This window comes from Pagrus pagrus (assembly GCF_965226575.1).
Source record: "Pagrus pagrus genome assembly, chromosome: 17".
NCBI classification, from domain to species: domain Eukaryota; kingdom Metazoa; phylum Chordata; class Actinopteri; order Spariformes; family Sparidae; genus Pagrus; species Pagrus pagrus.
The window spans coordinates 710,001-730,814 of NC_140201.1; the positions used below are offsets into that span (position 1 = coordinate 710,001).

A 20,814-nucleotide genomic window follows, 5' to 3' on the forward strand; every position below is an offset into this window, starting at 1 on the left:
GAGTCTAAACATTGAATCATCGTCTGGATTCAGTTTCTGTTTGTTGTTTGTTTGTTGTTTGTTGTTTGTTGTTTGTGTTTCCGCTCGTTAGGCGGATAATTAAACTGACGTGATGTCACTGGGAGTTTGAACTGAACTTTATCGGTCTGTGTCGACGTGAACGAAACCAAAGATGTTCAGTTCTGGTTCAGAGGAAAGAAAACGTCTCGTCTCAGCAGCTCGTTAAACATTTCCACCCGGGTCTCGTGGTCACATGACCGAGCTGAACCTTCAGCATCACATGGTTTAAATCCTCCTCAGAGGCCTCGGACCCTCCCCGCCCAGAACCAGCTCCGCCTGCGACACATGGAAACGTTTCACAGACGTTTTGGGAGGAAATCAAAGACAGGACAGATGTTTACGTGACCCAGATTCTGCAGCAGGAATCCCCCGAAACACAGAACCAGGCAGGATTTACAGCTCGGCTCCAGACGGGTCCGACAGAACAGAGACAGACGAGGATTTTACACTTTAAACCCTCAGATGTAAAAAACAGCCTCAAGCTTCAGAGACTGAAAGAAAAGTTCTTCATCCATCGAGAAGAAAACTGAAGAGAACGACTCAGAACATCAACAGAACAGAACATCAACAGAACCAGACAACGAGGAGTGAAGTGAAAATATCTGAGCTTCAACACACAGACACACTGTCTGCTGCTCCTCCCCCCCCTCCCCCTCCCCCTCCTCCTCCTCCTCCTCCTCCTCCTCCTCCTCCCCCTGCTCCTCCTCCCCCTGCTCCTCCTCCTCCCCCTGCTCCTCCTCCTCCTCCTCCCCCTGCTCCTCCTCCCCCTGCTCCTCCTCCTCCCCCTGCTCCTCCTCCTCCTCCTCCACCCTCCAGCAGGACGGAGGAGTCAGATATCTGTTGTGTCTCTGCAGCAGGTTTGTGTTTCACCAACAAATAGCTGATCAATTATTCAATCAGAGGAACTGAATGGAAACAGAAAAGAAGGAGGAGAAGGAGAAGGAGCAGAAGAAGAACCTCTGACTCCAGTGGAAAATCTGAAGGAGTCGTGTAGAGTTTAAAGTACACGTGTCGCAGAGGACGCAAGATGAAACATCACAACAGAAACGTTCAACACGCTCTGGAACAGGTGTGTGTGTGTGTGTGTGTGTGTGTGTGTGTGTGTGTCGGTGTGTGTGTGTCGGTGTGTGTGTATCTCGTATTGATCGATGGCTCCATCTACTGGATGGAAGTGGAACACAACAACTACGGAGGCGTTCACGTACGCGGTGTGTTGCGCACGGTGCAGATCAACTTCCAGTCGCACATCAGAAACTGCGACCGCACGTGTGTGTGAACGCGTGACAACATTTGTCAGACAGTGACAGACAGACGTGCGCACGCTGCTTCATGTCATTTCCGCCTACATGTGAGCGTGTGACAAAAATGTTCAGTTATCTTCATGCGAGCGTTAATGCGTGCGTTCGCAAAAAAACGCATGAATGTTACACGTAGTCACTACGCGTCGTGTGATTACCGGCGTGCAGCAGTCATACGCGTGAACGTGCGTGTGAACGGGGGACGATTATAAGTAAATGGGGAAACTACATTACAGGTCAGGCGCTGCTCGCTGCACAGGCTTCAAAGCACGCGCGTGTGACACGTTCAGTTGATACGTGCGCACACAATATTGCCTGCGTGTGCATGTGTGAAAACAGGTGTGTGTGTGTGTGTGTGTGTGTGTGTGTGTGTGTGTACACAGGTGAAGTCTTTCATCCTTTGTTACTAACAAACGTCAGGACGGTTCTGTCCGTTCTGTCCTGACGGTGACGAGACGGAAAGAACAACGAGCTCAACGATCAGAACTGTTCTGACGACGTCGTCACATTTGTCCACCGGGTTCTGACAAAACACCAGACTTCATTTAAAACGTCTGAGATTTAACGGTTCTGATAAACAGCAGCTGATATTTTAGGCTGAAAATCCAAAAATTTAAAAATAGAAACTTTTCTAGAAAAAGTCTTCTGACTCTTCAGACTGAAACAATGAGCAGTGAATGTTTTATTGGTGTTTTACTTTTGATCCATATCTTTTAATTATAGTCACAGCATCATTTAAAATGATCACTTTCTTATTGATAACTGTTCAGAATTGATCAGATTTCCATTATAAACGTCTAATCTGTAGGTTTGTTATGTAAAACTGATGATTTTGTGATTGACAGGTAACAACAGATCACTGTCAAAATGATCATCCAGGTTTTAAAACCAATATAAAGAACCATATTTTTAACCACCATGAACAGAACACGGTGTAATAAATCAGAACCGCTCTCCTTCTCTTCTTGGTGGCGCAACAATGAAACAAAGATTCTGGTTCTCACCTCTTCGTGGACAGCTTCCACTTTCGGGTTACTTCCTGTCCGTCGGAGGCCGGAGCCCGGCCCGCTGCCTGCCGTGGTGGCGTCCGACTTGGATCTCTGGTGGGTCCTTCTAGACGGGGAGACAAACAACTCTGCCTCCCCGAGTCCGGCGCTGTCCGATGCGGGACCGGCTGCGGAGAAGGAGGGGGAGGACTCCACGTTGTTGCTGTTGTGTCTCCGGTGACAGCGGCGGTGGGACGGTGAGGACGCCGGGCTGTCAGAAGCAGAAACGGTTCTGGGGGCATCGGGTTTAAGTTCAGGTTTGAGTTCGTCAGACAGGATGAGTTTTCTGAGTTTGGTGCCTCTGGAGTGACGCTGGGTGGAGATGTGCATGTCGGAGGAGTAAGCACCCAACAGCCAGGCCGTCAGCAGAGAGAAGGTTATACTGCCTCTGCAGCGGTGGATCTGAGACACAGAGACACAGTTCAGATGTCAATATTCAAAATAAGACATTTTGAGCTTGTTAGACACGTCTGACCACCGTCCAACACCATTTATGGTCAGGGTCACCAGTTCAGTCTGGACGAGGGCCTGGGATGGTTTACCTGAACTGTAAGAGGCCAACCGAACACCTCCGTGTAAACTCCTCCCACATTTGAGAAGCTGTGGTCTTTCTCATACTGGTCTGTGGAGCGGTTATTAGAGGTGGGCCAAGCTAGATCTAGCTGCTCCTGCTATACCTCCTGCCCCAGATCCAAACAGAAGGACTAACAAAAAGTCTGCAAACCAATTTAGTCTTCATGATATGGGTCAGAATGCCAAAGCCCACCTGACAGACAACTCAACAACTAGCTTTGAACTTGATTCAGTGTTGGACCTAACAACTTTGGACCTACTTGCGACTTGAAACTCATGACTTGGGTCTTGCTTGATACTCATATAGTCTTATATCTGATTCAGAGTAAGAACCAGACAAACTATTGATCAACAATCAGCCTTTCGTTAAGACCTTGGTTGTTTTACTGATCAGGTGTGTGAGGACTCACCAGGTACGGTCTGATGGCATCGCCCACCTCCGTGTCCATGTGCACATACATGTTGAGCAGCTGCGGCAGGTAGAAGTCCACCTCGCTGTCCAGGAAGCTGAAGAGGCGGTTCCCAATGTACGCCTGCACACCGGGCTCCTTGGACTTGTACAGGTAGGAGATCGCCATAGAGACGTCAAACAGCTTGGACTCAAACAAGCGCAGCAGCCATGATTGTTTGGATGATGACGATGAAGATGCCGATGGCAGTAAAGACGACTCCGGCCGGGCTGAAGGACGATGGTCTTGCTGGGAAGTGCATCCTCGCTTTTCTCCATCCCTCCCAGAACTCCCCTCCTCCTCCTCTTCCTCATCTTCCTCTTTGATGGAGCTAGTGTCTGGGCTGATGTGCCACTGTGGACTGGAGCACTCTGTTACTTCTGTGTAGTGTTGTTGTTGTTGTTGTTGTTGATCGTCCTGTTGTTGTTTGTTGTCAACTTGTTGCTGGTCAGGCACTTCCCTGTTCTGCAGCTGGACCTTGAGAAGAACTTCCTGGCAGGCCTTCAAGGCAACTTCTGGGTCGATCACTGGAAGAAAAAAGACACAAGTAGAAGACAGATTAGATGAAGTCCTGCTTGTGTCCAACAGAAGCTGCAGTGCTCATCGGGTACATCCCGTGGTTGGTCCCCCTGGTTACCTTGGTCGACCCCCAGGTCCATCTCCATGGCGTCCTCTGAGATGACATCCAGCGGGGGGCTGGGGCCTCGCGGGTCGCCACCGCTCGACGTACCGCTGCTACCGATTCCTTCGCTGGCGCTGCTGCCGAGGCTGCCGGTGCTGCCGATGCTCCCGCTGGGGCTGGAGCTGCGAGGGCTGGCGCTGGGGGAGGACGGCTGCTCGCTGGAGGGTGGGGGCAGCTGCAGCTGAGGGCGGGGGTGGTGGTGATGATGATGATGGTGATGGTGATGATGATGATGGTGGGCGGGGCAGTCAGAGGAGCTCTCAGAACAAGAGGAAGATGATGAAGAAGAGGAGGAAGAGGAGGCACTGGAGGGGGAGGAGGGGCAGGAGAAGGTGGTGGGGGAGGAGGAGGAGGCTGGGGGAGGGGGTGGGGCTGAGTGGGAGGGGCTAATGTGAAGGGGCCGCAGAGCCGGGGACAAGGAGACCTCGGCGTCGGCCATTTTGAAACAGGAGGCCTAAAGAAATAGACGGAGAGAAAAGAAACCAAATAAATATTCCCCAAAATATTATAACAAACAAACAAATAATAATAATAACTATTGATCTCCTGCTATTTTATTTTATTTCATTAATTAATTTGAGTCAATAGTTGAAAGTCTGACGTCGGCTTGTTAATGTGAAGATCTGTGACCAAACATCGATCAATCATTTTATAAATCAAACGTCGATTAATCAACCGTGAAATTAATCATTAGTTCCTGTTATACATTTATAGTATTGTTTATATTTTGTGTTTTGATAAACAAATAATAAGTCAGCTGGTCAGTAAACAGTTAATGTTTCACACAAACGGCACGTATAGACTGTGTGTGTGTGTGTGTGTGTGTGTGTGTGTGTGCGTGTGTGTGTGTTATGTAACGTCCTCCTGCCTGCACACCAACCTGTCGTCATCACAGCTCAACAGGAAGTGGATTAAATCTGACACGAGCTTCCTCGACACTCGCTGGTGAAACTGTGACGACGTCTAATTAAACGTTCGGTGTGTTTAATGAAACGCCTGCAGCCTCCAGCTGAGAGGAGGTCCGACCCACAGGACGGGTTCGTGACGCATGTGATGTGCATCATCATCATCATCATCGTCGTGGTGGTGTCTGCAGTGAGGAGGAGGAGGCGTTTCTATTTTCCATCAGAATCAGAGAGCTTCTCTCCTCACAGATTTTCTCTGGTTCAGTTCTCAGATCAGAAACAAGCAGCTGATCTGTCGGACCTCCTGACACCGAACTGGACCTGCCGTTATCAGTATCAGGAAACTAAAACTACAACTGACCATTACTTTTTATTATTGATTCATCTGCTGAATATTTTCCGGAATATAAAAAAATGCTCATCATAACTTCAGAGAGCTCAACGTGACGTATGTAAACCCAAACACTCGTCACCTCCTGTCAGAGGCGACACGTCCTCAGATTCAAGAAGCTGGAACCAGAAAATGTTGACAAATAAACAATTAATCGATTATCGGAAGAGTTTGCAACAAATGTTCTCAAGAGAAACATCGTCATTTTGTTCCTGTTGTGAAAAATGTTGACAAAAAACCAACACAGCCTGAACAGACAGGTTTTAAAGGAGCAGTTCACCAAACACTGAATCACAGTCATCTCCTCCTGATGATATAAAGTCAGGCTCAGTCATCATCTCCTGATGATATAAAGTCAGGCTCAGTCATCTCCTCCTGATGATATAAAGTCAGGCTCAGCCATCATCTCCTGATGATATAAGTCAGGCTCAGCCATCGTCTCCTCCTGATGATATAAAGTCAGGCTCAGCCATCATCTCCTCCTGATGATATAAAGTCAGGCTCAGTCATCGTCTCCTCCTGATGATATAAAGTCAGGCTCAGCCATCATCTCCTCCTGATGATATAAAGTCAGGCTCAGCCATCGTCTCCTCCTGATGATATAAAGTCAGGCTCAGCCATCATCTCCTGATGATATAAAGTCAGGCTCAGTCATCTCCTCCTGATGATATAAAGTCAGGCTCAGCCATCGTCTCCTCCTGATGATATAAAGTCAGGCTCAGCCATCGTCTCCTCCTGATGATATAAAGTCAGGCTCAGTCATCTCCTCCTGATGATATAAAGTCAGGCTCAGCCATCGTCTCCTCCTGATGATATAAAGTCAGGCTCAGTCATCTCCTCCTGATGATATAAAGTCAGGCTCAGCCATCATCTCCTCCTGATGATATAAAGTCAGGCTCAGCCATCGTCTCGTCCTGATGATATAAAGTCAGGCTCAGCCATCGTCTCCTCCTGATGATATAAAGTCAGGCTCAGTCATCGTCTCCTCCTGATGATATAAAGTCAGGCTCAGCCATCATCTCCTCCTGATGATATAAAGTCAGGCTCAGCCATCGTCTCCTCCTGATGATATAAAGTCAGGCTCAGTCATCGTCTCCTCCTGATGATATAAAGTCAGGCTCAGTCATCGTCTCCACCTGATGATATAAAGTCAGGCTCAGCCATCGTCTCCTGATGATATAAAGTCAGGCTCAGCCATCGTCTCCTCCTGATGATATAAAGTCAGGCTCAGCCATCATCTCCTGATGATATAAAGTCAGGCTCAGCCATCGTCTCCTCCTGATGATATAAAGTTAGGCTCAGCCATCGTCTCCTCCTGATGATATAAAGTCAGGCTCAGCCATCGTCTCCTCCTGATGATATAAAGTCAGGCTCAGTCATCGTCTCCTCCTGATGATATAAAGTCAGGCTCAGTCATCGTCTCCTCCTGATGATATAAAGTCAGGCTCAGCCATCGTCTCCTCCTGATGATATAAAGTCAGGCTCAGTCATCGTCTCCTCCTGATGATATAAAGTCAGGCTCAGCCATCGTCTCCTCCTGATGATATAAAGTCAGGCTCAGTCATCGTCTCCTCCTGATGATATAAAGTCAGGCTCAGTCATCGTCTCCTCCTGATGATATAAAGTCAGGCTCAGCCATCATCTCCTCCTGATGATATAAAGTCAGGCTCAGTCATCGTCTCCTCCTGATGATATAAAGTCAGGCTCAGCCATCATCTCCTCCTGATGATATAAAGTCAGGCTCAGCCATCGTCTCCTCCTGATGATATAAAGTCAGGCTCAGCCATCATCTCCTGATGATATAAAGTCAGGCTCAGTCATCTCCTCCTGATGATATAAAGTCAGGCTCAGCCATCGTCTCCTCCTGATGATATAAAGTCAGGCTCAGCCATCGTCTCCTCCTGATGATATAAAGTCAGGCTCAGTCATCTCCTCCTGATGATATAAAGTCAGGCTCAGCCATCGTCTCCTCCTGATGATATAAAGTCAGGCTCAGTCATCTCCTCCTGATGATATAAAGTCAGGCTCAGCCATCATCTCCTCCTGATGATATAAAGTCAGGCTCAGCCATCGTCTCCTCCTGATGATATAAAGTCAGGCTCAGCCATCGTCTCCTCCTGATGATATAAAGTCAGGCTCAGTCATCGTCTCCTCCTGATGATATAAAGTCAGGCTCAGCCATCATCTCCTCCTGATGATATAAAGTCAGGCTCAGCCATCGTCTCCTCCTGATGATATAAAGTCAGGCTCAGTCATCGTCTCCTCCTGATGATATAAAGTCAGGCTCAGTCATCGTCTCCACCTGATGATATAAAGTCAGGCTCAGCCATCGTCTCCTGATGATATAAAGTCAGGCTCAGCCATCGTCTCCTCCTGATGATATAAAGTCAGGCTCAGCCATCATCTCCTGATGATATAAAGTCAGGCTCAGCCATCGTCTCCTCCTGATGATATAAAGTTAGGCTCAGCCATCGTCTCCTCCTGATGATATAAAGTCAGGCTCAGCCATCGTCTCCTCCTGATGATATAAAGTCAGGCTCAGTCATCGTCTCCTCCTGATGATATAAAGTCAGGCTCAGTCATCGTCTCCTCCTGATGATATAAAGTCAGGCTCAGCCATCGTCTCCTCCTGATGATATAAAGTCAGGCTCAGTCATCGTCTCCTCCTGATGATATAAAGTCAGGCTCAGCCATCGTCTCCTCCTGATGATATAAAGTCAGGCTCAGTCATCGTCTCCTCCTGATGATATAAAGTCAGGCTCAGTCATCGTCTCCTCCTGATGATATAAAGTCAGGCTCAGCCATCGTCTCCTCCTGATGATATAAAGTCAGGCTCAGTCATCGTCTCCTCCTGATGATATAAAGTCAGGCTCAGCCATCATCTCCTCCTGATGATATAAAGTCAGGCTCAGTCATCATCTCCTCCTGATGATATAAAGTCAGGCTCAGTCATCGTCTCCTCCTGATGATATAAAGTCAGGCTCAGTCATCGTCTCCTCCTGATGATATAAAGTCAGGCTCAGCCATCGTCTCCTCCTGATGATATAAAGTCAGGCTCAGTCATCGTCTCCTCCTGATGATATAAAGTCAGGCTCAGTCATCGTCTCCTCCTGATGATATAAAGTCAGGCTCAGCCATCGTCTCCTCCTGATGATATAAAGTCAGGCTCAGTCATCTCCTCCTGATGATATAAAGTCAGGCTCAGCCATCGTCTCCTCCTGATGATATAAAGTCAGGCTCAGTCATCTCCTCCTGATGATATAAAGTCAGGCTCAGCCATCGTCTCGTCCTGATGATATAAAGTCAGGCTCAGCCATCGTCTCCTCCTGATGATATAAAGTCAGGCTCAGTCATCGTCTCCTCCTGATGATATAAAGTCAGGCTCAGCCATCATCTCCTCCTGATGATATAAAGTCAGGCTCAGCCATCGTCTCCTCCTGATGATATAAAGTCAGGCTCAGTCATCGTCTCCTCCTGATGATATAAAGTCAGGCTCAGTCATCGTCTCCACCTGATGATATAAAGTCAGGCTCAGCCATCGTCTCCTGATGATATAAAGTCAGGCTCAGCCATCGTCTCCTCCTGATGATATAAAGTCAGGCTCAGCCATCATCTCCTGATGATATAAAGTCAGGCTCAGCCATCGTCTCCTCCTGATGATATAAAGTCAGGCTCAGCCATCGTCTCCTCCTGATGATATAAAGTCAGGCTCAGCCATCGTCTCCTCCTGATGATATAAAGTCAGGCTCAGTCATCGTCTCCTCCTGATGATATAAAGTCAGGCTCAGTCATCGTCTCCTCCTGATGATATAAAGTCAGGCTCAGCCATCGTCTCCTCCTGATGATATAAAGTCAGGCTCAGTCATCGTCTCCTCCTGATGATATAAAGTCAGGCTCAGCCATCGTCTCCTCCTGATGATATAAAGTCAGGCTCAGTCATCGTCTCCTCCTGATGATATAAAGTCAGGCTCAGCCATCGTCTCCTCCTGATGATATAAAGTCAGGCTCAGTCATCGTCTCCTCCTGATGATATAAAGTCAGGCTCAGCCATCATCTCCTCCTGATGATATAAAGTCAGGCTCAGTCATCATCTCCTCCTGATGATATAAAGTCAGGCTCAGTCATCGTCTCCTCCTGATGATATAAAGTCAGGCTCAGTCATCGTCTCCTCCTGATGATATAAAGTCAGGCTCAGCCATCGTCTCCTCCTGATGATATAAAGTCAGGCTCAGTCATCGTCTCCTCCTGATGATATAAAGTCAGGCTCAGTCATCGTCTCCTCCTGATGATATAAAGTCAGGCTCAGCCATCGTCTCCTCCTGATGATATAAAGTCAGGTGAAGTCTCGTAGTCCACAGAACATTTCTGGAGCTTCACAGTAAAACAGAGTTGCAGCGTTCTGCTGAACAGCTGAAGCAGCTGGAGATGATTCAAACATCAGATGTCTCCATGCAGCTCGTCTGCTGAGATCTCAGTCTGACTTTCTATCATCAGGAGATGACGATGTTTGACTGTTTGGGCGAACTGTTCCTTTAATCTCCTCCTGATCATTGGTGTGTCCGCTGGACTGAAGTGTGTGTGAGGCGACATGTTCTGGTTCCTGTTCTGGTTCCTGTGGCCGTCAGCTTCACCCGAACAAACACAAATTGTTCACATCTTTGTACATTTTCTCTTCAGCAGCTGATCAACAGACCGACTGGAACACAAGTAATCTGATACTTTACTACAGTAAAAGTATTAATACTCCACTGTGAGTTAAAGTCCTCCTGATGACATCATCAACATGTGAGAAGTATGATGTCACCACACAGCAGAGTGTGTGTGTGAGATTGTTTCCAGATGTGAGGCGTGGGTGGAGGCCGTCCACCCACACACACACACACACACACACACACACACACACACACACACACACACACACACACACACAGTCCGACTGTTTGTTTGTTTGTTTGTTTGTTCAGAAAGTGATAAACGTCCTCGGGTGATGTCACTCGAGTCGGCGCCGGCTGTGTTCTGTTGGTGCCGGGCGGACAGAAGATAGTTTACAGACTTCTGTAGCTGCAGAACACGTTAGCTGCTGTTAGCATCACACCTGAAGCTACACACAGAAGTTACTGAGCATGAAGATGTGTCGCTAACGCTAACGCTAACGCTCCCTGTATCAGATTTCAATGCTTTCAATCAATGCAATGATTTCTAGATGGAAACTTGCCATTAAGTCTTCAGATCATCATGTTACACAATAATTCAATGAGATTAAGAAATTACATTAATTAATGACGAACGTTTTGATCTGTGAGATTATTTTGTTTTGAAATTATTTCAACTATAAACACATCACACAGCATGTTACACACACACACACACACACACACACACACACTTCTCAGTAACAGCAAACGAATCAGTTTGAACTATTAAATCTGCTGGTTCAAACTTTAATGTGTAAATCTGTTGCTAGGAGACATCTGCAGCTCTGTCCAATCGAAAGCAACCAATATGTAAACAGGAAGTCAGTGTAGCATCTTAAGCTAGCAGAAATCTTCTAAAACATCTAAAAATGTTAATATTTGTTTTATTTCTGCACACGTAAAGAAATCTGTTCAGTCGTATTCACACGGTTTATAATGAGGGAAATATCTGATGCTAAGCTAGCTGACGCCATGTTATTAGCACAGTGTTGTCCTGGTATTTTAGTGAATGTGATTAAAAATCAGGTCAGACATTAGCATGCTAACGTTAGCTTTGTCAGTTAGCTACACAACAGTTCCAGCTGCAGTTAGCGGCTGTAAATATTCAGTAACATCTGATCTCTACGTGATGAACTGGTCTGTGAGCTGCTGCCTGTTTCAGTCTGCTGCTGATGAACGTAAACGCTCTGAACACTGACGTTAGCATGAAGAGACGCTGAATGTTCGATCACCTGAACAAACACAAACAGGAAGTGGTTCAGAGTCCAGAGTGTCAGTGAACGCAGCATCAGTGCAGACTGATGTGAGAAAGTTCAACGTGTGACGTTCAGGGCAAAGTGTGAAGTTTATCATCACAACATCACAGCTGACTGCCACACACACACACACACACACACACACACACACACACACACACACACACACACACACAGTCTTCACAGTCGCTCTCCGGTCGTCTGATGGATGAACTCTTCCTCCTGGAGCGGTTCGTTCTTTACCAATAAAGATCTTCAGGTTTTCTGGAGGAACTTCCTGTTTCATTCATAAATATAATCACAGAGAAACTAAATCTCAGCTCGTCCTGATTTGTTTTGTTAGTAAATCTTTTTGTGAAGTGTTTCCGTCGACCTGCTCTCCCTCCTGTGACTTATTAATATTAGTTATATTATTTATACTGCAGCTTTATAAACCTTACACCTGGATGAAAGGTTGAAGGTCAAGAGATCAATGTCATAAAGGGACATTACACCTAAATTAACTGGATCAGTCTGGGGAAAGTTTTGTTCTTCGATTTTGAGAAATATGAATTCATTTGTATCGACACAACAGAGAGTTTAGCTTTATGAAAATATGAAGACTTTAGTTGAGTTTAATGTGAAAATCTGAGGAATGAAATGAAAGCGTGAGGCGGTTCTGGTGCCTGCGGACGTTACTACAGAAATATTACAGCACTGAGCTTTGTAAGACCAAAACAGCCCGACGGCCTCTGAGGGGGTCGTTATATGTGACTTTACATGCAGAGACAGTGAGGGACACAAACACGGCCTTTACACCACGAGCACCAGAGACAGTGCGATGATCCAGATGTTCATTTCTTCTGTAGAGAGACGACGAGGAGCTGCAGGAGCTCACGAGCTTTGACCCGTGTGGAGCAGATGTTAGCCGACGTTAGCCGACGATAGCAGATGTTAGCAGATGTTAGCAGATGTTAGCGGCTGTGTGGACGCCAGCAGCAGCAGCAGCAGCAGCAGCAGCAGAGCCGCTCCCTCCTCACGAAAACAACCCGGAGGAAGCGGCAGGAGAGCCGGGCTGCAGCAGGCCCGCGGCCCGGGGGCTTCCCACCGGAACACCCGGACACTCCGGGCGGCTAACGGCTAGCTAACCCGAGGAAAGACGACAGAAGCGGCGAGGAATCCCAGTTAAAGCAGGAGAAACACGAGGCGGAGGAGGAGGACACCTACCCGGTACTGAAGCGGCTTCACTCGGGCTCGAACGTCCCGACACTCGGGCTTTAATCCGGGTTTGGTCCCGGGAGATTCCGGGTTGGATCGAGCTCTTTAATCCAGGATTTGTTCCGGGTCTCAGTCCTGGTTCCAGTCCGAGTTTCAGGCTCCGAAACGATCCATCTGGTCCGGGTGGTGTGGCCTGGTTCTGCTCGGATCGGCTCGACTCTGCCTGCTTTAAAGCAGCAGTGACGCAACATCCGTCAAGGAGCCGCAGCACGAGACGACCGGAACTTCCGGTCCCCTTCTACACAATAAAAGCACAATGACGAACTGAAGATAATTTGAAAACGGTGAAATGTTTCCTGTTGATTTCTTCTGTTTTCTGTTATTTACGTTTCTATACTGAGAGAAAAGAAATATAAATGACTTAATGAATGATGTCATCAGAAAGATCTGCATTTAAATCTGATTTTAACATTAAAAGTTCAAGACATGATTAAAAAATATGATTTTGTTTCATCTTAACTTCTTTTTACATGTTTACGTCTGAAACAAAGAGACAATCAATCCGTCAGCTGATTCATCAGAAAATTAATCTGCAACTATTTTCACATTTTCCAAAAATCAAGCTTTGTCTAAACTGTGGCGATGTCCTGCTTTACTTTGTCACAATCAAGTATCAGACAATGATTAGAAGACATCTTGGAGATTAAATATAATTAATATGACTTTGTATTATTTTGTAAAACTTTTATTTTATAGATTTTTACAGATGAAACGACCTCAAAACTTTGTGACCTGAACACCGCCGCAAGAAACAGTAAGAAAAGAAAAGAAAGGAAAATATCGATATTTAAAACAATCGATCGATCGATCAAGAAAACTATCACCAGAAACAATGTGTTGGTTAAAATGATGTGAATATTTTTGAATATTTGTTGATATTACTGCATTAAAATCCTTTTAGCATCACGAGTTTGAGATTGTCCACAACGCCTTTTATTTTGAAGTCAACATTACATCACGTCCGGTTTCACTTCACTTCTCGTTAACTTGACGGAGCTTCTGGTTTTGGTTCTGTTTCCGTTTGGATCCAAACACTCAGCTGATCATCACCTTCATCCTCCCACTGAGTTTAAAATCAACATGTTTGTTTTTAATGTTTCCTGAAGTTTCTTCTTCTTTCAGATTCAGACTGTTTATTTATTTTGTTGTGAAAACCAATACAAATATTCTGATATATAAAAGTAAAGTTTGAGTACTTATACTTCAATACATTGTTATTTATCCACCTTCATATATACAGTATATATATTACATACAACTTCAAAATATGGTCTGTATCTACGTATTTATTGAATATGATGTATTATTACTTTGACCTGTATCACATTTATATTATAATGAAGTACACAGAGTAGAAATACTTGTTTCTACTTCAACAGAACTGAATGAGACACTAGAGCGCCTCCCAGTGGCTGGTGGAGGAAACAACAGAGGAGGGAAGGAGAAGATTAACAGAAAAGAAGGTAAAGGAAATAACAAAAAAGGAAGAAAAGGAAGCGACAGAATAAAAGGAAAGAAAATGAAACTAGGGAAAGAGGAAATGAAAGGAAGGGAGATGAGGGAGGAAAACCAAAGGAAGGAAAGGAAGTGGAGGAAAATAAAAGGAAGGGGTAACTGGAAAAGAGGAAGGAAAGGGAAAGAAACAAAAAGGAATAAGGGAGGAAGACAAGGACAGGAAACAAGCGGAAAGGAAAGGAAGAGAAGAAAAAGAGGACAAGGATGAGAAATGATAGAAGGAAGTGAGGAAATGAAGGAAAGGGAAAACTGAAAAAGGGGAAGAAAGAAAAGGAAGAGGCAGGAAAAGAAGGAATGGATAGGAATAAAAAGAAAAGGAGGAAGGAAAGGAAGAGAAGGGAAGAGGACAAGGACGGGAGGAAAACTGAAGAAGAAGAAGAAGAAGAAGAAGGAGAAGAAGAAGAAGAAGAAGAAGAAGAAGAAGAAGAAGAAGAAGAAGGAGAAGAAGAAGAAGAAGAAGAAGAAGAAGAAGAAGGAGAAGAAGAAGGAGGAGACGACGACGACGACAGAAAGGAAGCGTGACTCTGTTTCTGCCAGTGAACTTCACTTCCTTTATTCCAGTCGGTCAGTGTAGGAAAATAGATTCACATTAATGTTCTGAATCTGGCTTCTGTCCTCCGTCACTTTTCTGTTTCTCTTCACAACAAACAAACAAACAAACAAACAAACAAAACAGGCTCCTGGAAAACAACATGGGGCCGGAGCCAAAACTCTCACAGGTAAAGTAAAGGTGCGTTTCACTGATTATTCTGGTTTCCAAACCAAAGGGCAAACAAGAAAAGGTTCTTTCTTTTTTTTTTTTGGACTGATGTCGACCTCCACGCCGTCAACATTTAATTATTACAGCAAAGTGCAAAAAAACACAAAAGCCAGCGAGTTACAGGAAAGAAAAACAAACTTTTAAAGTTAATAATATACAAAAAACTGACAAACAGTCACAGGAAAACCATGCAGAAAGCTGGCAGCGTCTGCCACAAAAAAACTTTTAAAAGATCTTCATAGCAACAGTAATAATAACAATAATAATAAAATCTGCACATCAGCAAGCTGTACAACTGTATGAAACAGCAAAAACAGAAGACAACAGCAACAACAACAGAAGAACAACAATAAATTAAAAACAAGAGAAACTCGTCAGGTTTAGTAAAAACATTTATGGCAAAACAAAATGATTGAAATTGTCTTATTTGCACCGAGTGAACAGAAAATGGCAGCACGAAGATCTAAATGTTGCTGTTTGATGTCAGAGTCCCACTGAAGGACTTCATTACCCAGAGTTCCTGCGCCTGACAGGTAGCAACGCCTGTAAGGCTTCACTGAGGGCAAAAACCTAAAACCAGTTTAAAAAGGACATTTAGGAAGTAAAATTAAAATAATCTAAGTGGGTCTCTGACAGGAAACAGGGCTACTTTCATTTTAGACTGGGAGCTCACCATCATCACCACCATCACCATCATCACCATCGTCGTCATCACCATCATCACCATCGTCATCATCATCATCATCACAATGACTGCAGTGGTTGACGAGGATCAGCTCAGACGAACAATCGTCTCGTCATCTCGTCACCTGAACTGTTGTTCTCCTTCAAACTTCTCACCAGACTTCATCTGCGTTACCACAAATTTAACTTTTCTTTAACTTTTCTTTCAAACTTTCCTGCGTCGTTCACAGGTTGATGTCACCTCGGGGTCATTCAGGTCACATGATGTGATGGAGTCGTTACAGTCAAGTTAATCAGGTTGTGAGCTGATTAAACGACTGTCAGGTGACCTGAATGACCCTCAGCTGACGACAAGCCGAATGAGGTTAAACTGTCTGAGACTCGTCAGCAGTCAGAATCTAGTCAGAAGTTGTTGTCTACTTCCTGTGAACCTGAGCGACGTCTGCAGGCTGAGACTGGTTTAAAACATCTCGCTCTGAGCTGGTGGAAAGTGAAAGAACTTACATTTGCTTTCAGCATCATTTTAACTTCAATAAATCACGTTAATGTTAATGTGTAAAATCATAATGAATGAAGATCAGATGAAAGTTAAAATGATGCATGTGGCACCTTTAAACAGTCAGCTCCCCTACAGGAAGTGACATCAGAAGACGTTGTGTCACTGAGTCTGATCCTTCAAGGTCAACACACCACTACCCGAATCCCGATCCTTAAGTCTTTGATTATCTAACCCGTTTCTGGTTTTGTTGAGCAGCGCGGCTCCACAGTGAAAGATTCTCTCGACCACCTCCACCTTCAAACCCGAGTTCCTAAACCAGGTCCAAACTAGGCCAAACTGGAGTTCTCCTGCTTTCACTGACTGTTCTGGACCATTTCTCAAAGACTTTCACAGTTCTGTTTGATGTCTGGACTTTCTGGAGCTTCACGCCACCTCTAACTTCCAAACCTGATGAAAGAAACTCTTCGTGCCCAGTTCTCCCAGTTAAAGGACCAAACTGAACCACACAAGATTTCTCTGACTACTTTAAGATCGTTACTTCCAAAGTTATTCTGATCTTCCAAGCTTCTTCCAGATATTCAGATGGATTCTGAAGGACACATCCAACAGTCCAAGTTAGTCCAGTTCCAAGACCAAACTGGGTTTCTGAGCTGAACTTCCAGACTTTTCCCAAACTTTCACGTAGGTCATGCAGGGACACTTCCAGTTAGTCCAGCCGGCTGACCAAAGTCCCATCTTTGACTTTGCATTAATATTTTCTCTGATTGTCCAGTTTAAGGTGTAAATTGAGCCAAACTGGGGTTCTTCCAATCACTGAACTCGCTCTGAACCATCTCCTACTTTCAGCTACTTGTGGTTCTTGACTTTCACACTTTCTTCAGGGAATTCGAAACATCCAGTTTGTCTCTTCAGTGACTTTCCATGAATCATTTCTCTGATTTATTTTGGATATAAACTTCCAGTGTTGCTCATCTTTCAGGCTCCTTCTCAACATTTACAGTTATCAACAGAAGGTCCAGTTCACCCAGTTCAAGAGCCAAACAGAGCCGATTATGACTTCCCTCTGACAATTTCTCAAAGTCTTCTTGGATGCAGATTTCCCTTCGACCAGTGTCCACAGGAAATATGTCCAGTTGGCCCAGTAAGTGGCCCAAACCAGTCCAGACTGAGACTTCCTGAAGGCTTTCTTCCTTTGAGATCTATACCACATCTTTTCATGTCCAGAACTTTCCCAAACTTATTTTATACTTCCAGTTTGGCCCAGCTGGTCCTGTAGAGGGAACACAGCTGCTGTTTCACATCAGGTTTCAGTCTGAACCTTTAAGATCAACTCTAGATTTCTAGATTTCCAACATGACACTAAAAGCAACATTTCACTTTGATATCAGGGCTGGGATACATCAAGTGACATTATAAACCGAGTCAGAAGGTGAAGACGATGAAGCCCGGCTGACGACAGGGCAACTTGTTGGACAACCCGACAGGCAACTCTACCAGAAGAGTTGCTCTCATTTAATTGAAAGGTCTCATTATGCTTCAAAGGAAGTTCTTGTCTTTTTTAAACAGTCAATCTGAAAACCAAGACAAGCAAGTCCAAACTGAGAACAACAAGTCCCCAATTAACTCTCAAGTCAAGTCCTGAGTCCAGTCCCAGTTCAAGGCCAACAAGTCCTGAGTCCAGTCCCAGTTCAAGGCCAACAAGTCCTGAGTCCAGTCCCAGTTCAAGGCCAACAAGTCCTGAGTCCAGTCCCAGTTCAAGGCCAAAAAGTCTTTAGTCAAGTCTAAGTCAAGTCCTGACCCAATTACCAATTCAAGACCAACAAAGTCTTAAAGCCAAATCCAAAATCAGGAAGTCCTGAGTCAAGTCGAAAGGCAAGACCAAAAAAGTCCTGAGCCGGGTCCCTCGTCAGGGCTGCTCCTCCAGGTCCACCTCTTAAATCTTGTGTTTCAAGTCCTAAACATGTTACAACACAAGATTTCAAGTTCTGAACACACAACAGAAGAGCTTCCTGTCGCCCATCAAGTGAAATGTTGCTTTCAGTTTAATCTCTGAATCCTTCAGTTACTTTAATACAACAGAATGTGTTTCCCCGTTTATTCAAACTGTTAAACTGTCATCTGAACAATTTCAACAAGAATCATTATTCTGACCAAATTTTTGCAATAAAAAATAAATCTGGCGCTGCTCAGTCGCTCTCTAGCCGAGTGCAAGCGTAAAGCAGAACTTTAAATCATCCATAAATACTTGTGAATGTATTTTCAATGCATATAACAACACATTTGTAACATACAAGGACTTTTTCTCTTGTTTTAACCTTTTAACAGTGCAACTTTTCATTTGTTTCGGTTCTGTCTGAACAGGGCTGAGGCCCGGCGGTTAAAGGGGGACAGAGACAACATTTTCCCACCAGGTGGAAAAATCGTACATATGTTGGCACTTCACTGATCATATTAGCATCGTTAGCGCTCTTTTTAATCATATTTTTGGATAACGCTGTAACAGCAGGTGTATACGCCCGGCTGCACTCACTTCATGGCCAAGGACAAGTGCTTAAACTGACTTTCCCATCATGCAACAGGTATCGTTTTAACAGTCATTATGTGTTTCGGTGTCCCTTTAACCGGCCTGAAGCTCTCGTTGTCACAGGACGGAGGGAAACCAAGGACACACACACACACACACGCACACGCACACACACACACACACACACACACACACACACACAGCTGTATTCACACCTTGATGTGCGAGAAACGACAAAAAAGGGTTTTTGTACAAATCTGTGATTACAGGATGGAAAACAGCGAAGGCCGACGGCGGCGCCGAGCCCTGCGGTTTGTAGCACCAAAGATGAAGAAGACGCCCTCAGTTTGGCGAAGAACAATCGTCAGCAATGTGACATCACCATGACGACGGTGGGTCAAATACCTCCTCCACAGAAGAAGAAACGATTTTGAAGATTTGGTTCGTTGTCCAGCTTTTAAAAAACAAGACAGGTGAGAAGGTCACCTGGAGATTAAGGACACTGTGATGGACCTTCTCAGCAGAATAATAAACAATGAAAATAATCATACTTTTAAAGTATTTTCTTCAAGGTTGTGCATCCTATTCATGAAACAGGCAAACTTCAGATATGGAGGATAAACTGTGCACTGGACTTCTTATTGTCAAAAAGTGACAGGAAGCTTTTACATTTCATAAACTCTATGTGAAGCTTCGATCAGAAACGTTCTGTATCATTTAATCTGCTGAGAGTCTGGTTTATTAATTATCTGCAAATATTAAATATTTAATGATGCGATGTCTTTAAATCTTATTTCATCAGACTGAGTCTGAAACTGAGCTGATTTTATTTTGAAAGTTTTGTCACATTGCTGACGCCGACAGTGCATCTGTGGTGATCAGGAGGTGGTCGATGAGTTAGTGCAAAAGGGCGCATGGCAACATACAACAAGAGCTATGTCAGCTAGCAGGCTAATCACGTAGCCTCAGCGCTACAGAAACTAATTTCCTACAAATATCCCTCATCCATAAATTACTTTTTTTCTTTTTTTACTGCATCTTTAATGTGTTTTAGCGCTACGTGGCAGGAAACTTTGTGCTTTGCTCTTTGTGCCTCAGCTGACACTATTTTCTTCAACAGGAATGGAAACTGTCCAGCGTAAAGCAGGAGGAGACATTTTGTAAGTGCTAATGTCAGTCTCACAAGTTCAGCATCAAGAGCACTCGGGGCGAAAGAGTTAAAAGGACCGATGAAGGAAAAGAAAAATGGTTGGGTGTCACTGTGGTCCGTCGGGCTGGGTATCAAACCTCATGTTTGGTTATGAATGAAATGTGTTAAATGTGTCAAATATGACACATGAATTTTGGTCAGATTTACAACCTGACGAGTAAAAGGTTTAGTTTTGTGCTCTGGATTTGCTCAGTTGCACTCTTTTGTCATCAGTACACATCTTTCTGATCTCAAAGCGCTCTGACATAGTGGAGCTTCTTTCAAACAAAAGATCTTTGGTGGTGTACAGATGCCGACGATGCTCAGAGATTGTTGTAAAGAGGAACAAGATGTTATATATGAAGTCTGCACAGCTACAGACGACACCCAGCTCAACTGACCACTGGGCAGAAAATCAGAGAAAAACTAATTACAAACAGACATGGCTGCTGCCCACCGACATGAGGTGTGTTTGTGGCTTTATCTAATTAATCTTTACAAACCTGAATTTTATACAAATGAGGCTCATTTTGCACAATAATTTGGGACAATGGGGAGTTAATGACAGCCTTGAAATGTCTCGTCCCTCCCTATCTCTCACACACACACACACACGCATGCACGCACACACACATACACACACACACACTAAATCTACTAAATCAACACTGACACAAACACAACAAACCAAAACTGTTTAGAACAGAGAAACTCTTTAAAGAGACGAGCAGACACGAGCTTCGATTCACATTCAAAACTCCACCTGAAAAAGGCTCCGTTTAAGCTTTCCAGCCTCTTCAACTTATCAAGGCTGGAAAACATCCATTTTTATTGCCCCGTCCCCACATGTCCATGAGGTGAAGGTGAATCGAGGCTGAACTCGTTAAAGAGGTCATTTTTAGCTCAAAGAGCCTTCACAAGGCTCTGACCCGTAGTACCTGCTGTATCTATCCACCTCAGGCTGAACTCCACCTGGGGCCTGATTCAATACGTCTCTTTCCTCAGTCATCTTCCCTCCTTCCTTTCTGTCAC

The 20,814-nt window shown here is 44.7% G+C and overlaps 1 protein-coding gene across 1 annotated transcript in view; it reads right to left on the minus strand.

Moving 5' to 3' along the window:
• LOC311273152 (phosphatidylinositol 4-kinase beta-like) overlaps nt 1-13,515 on the minus strand; it is a 21,826-nt gene extending 8,311 nt beyond the window's left edge. The window contains exons 1-4 of the mRNA XM_084380053.1: nt 12,561-13,515; nt 4,064-4,562; nt 3,388-3,953; nt 2,363-2,806 (exon numbers count right to left, since the gene is read on the minus strand). Coding sequence (XP_084236179.1) covers nt 2,363-2,806; nt 3,388-3,953; nt 4,064-4,547 — 1,494 coding nt within the window. The 5' untranslated portion in view covers nt 4,548-4,562; nt 12,561-13,515. The remainder of the gene's footprint in view (nt 1-2,362; nt 2,807-3,387; nt 3,954-4,063; nt 4,563-12,560) is intronic.
• Nucleotides 13,516-20,814: the final 7,299 nt, after the last annotated feature.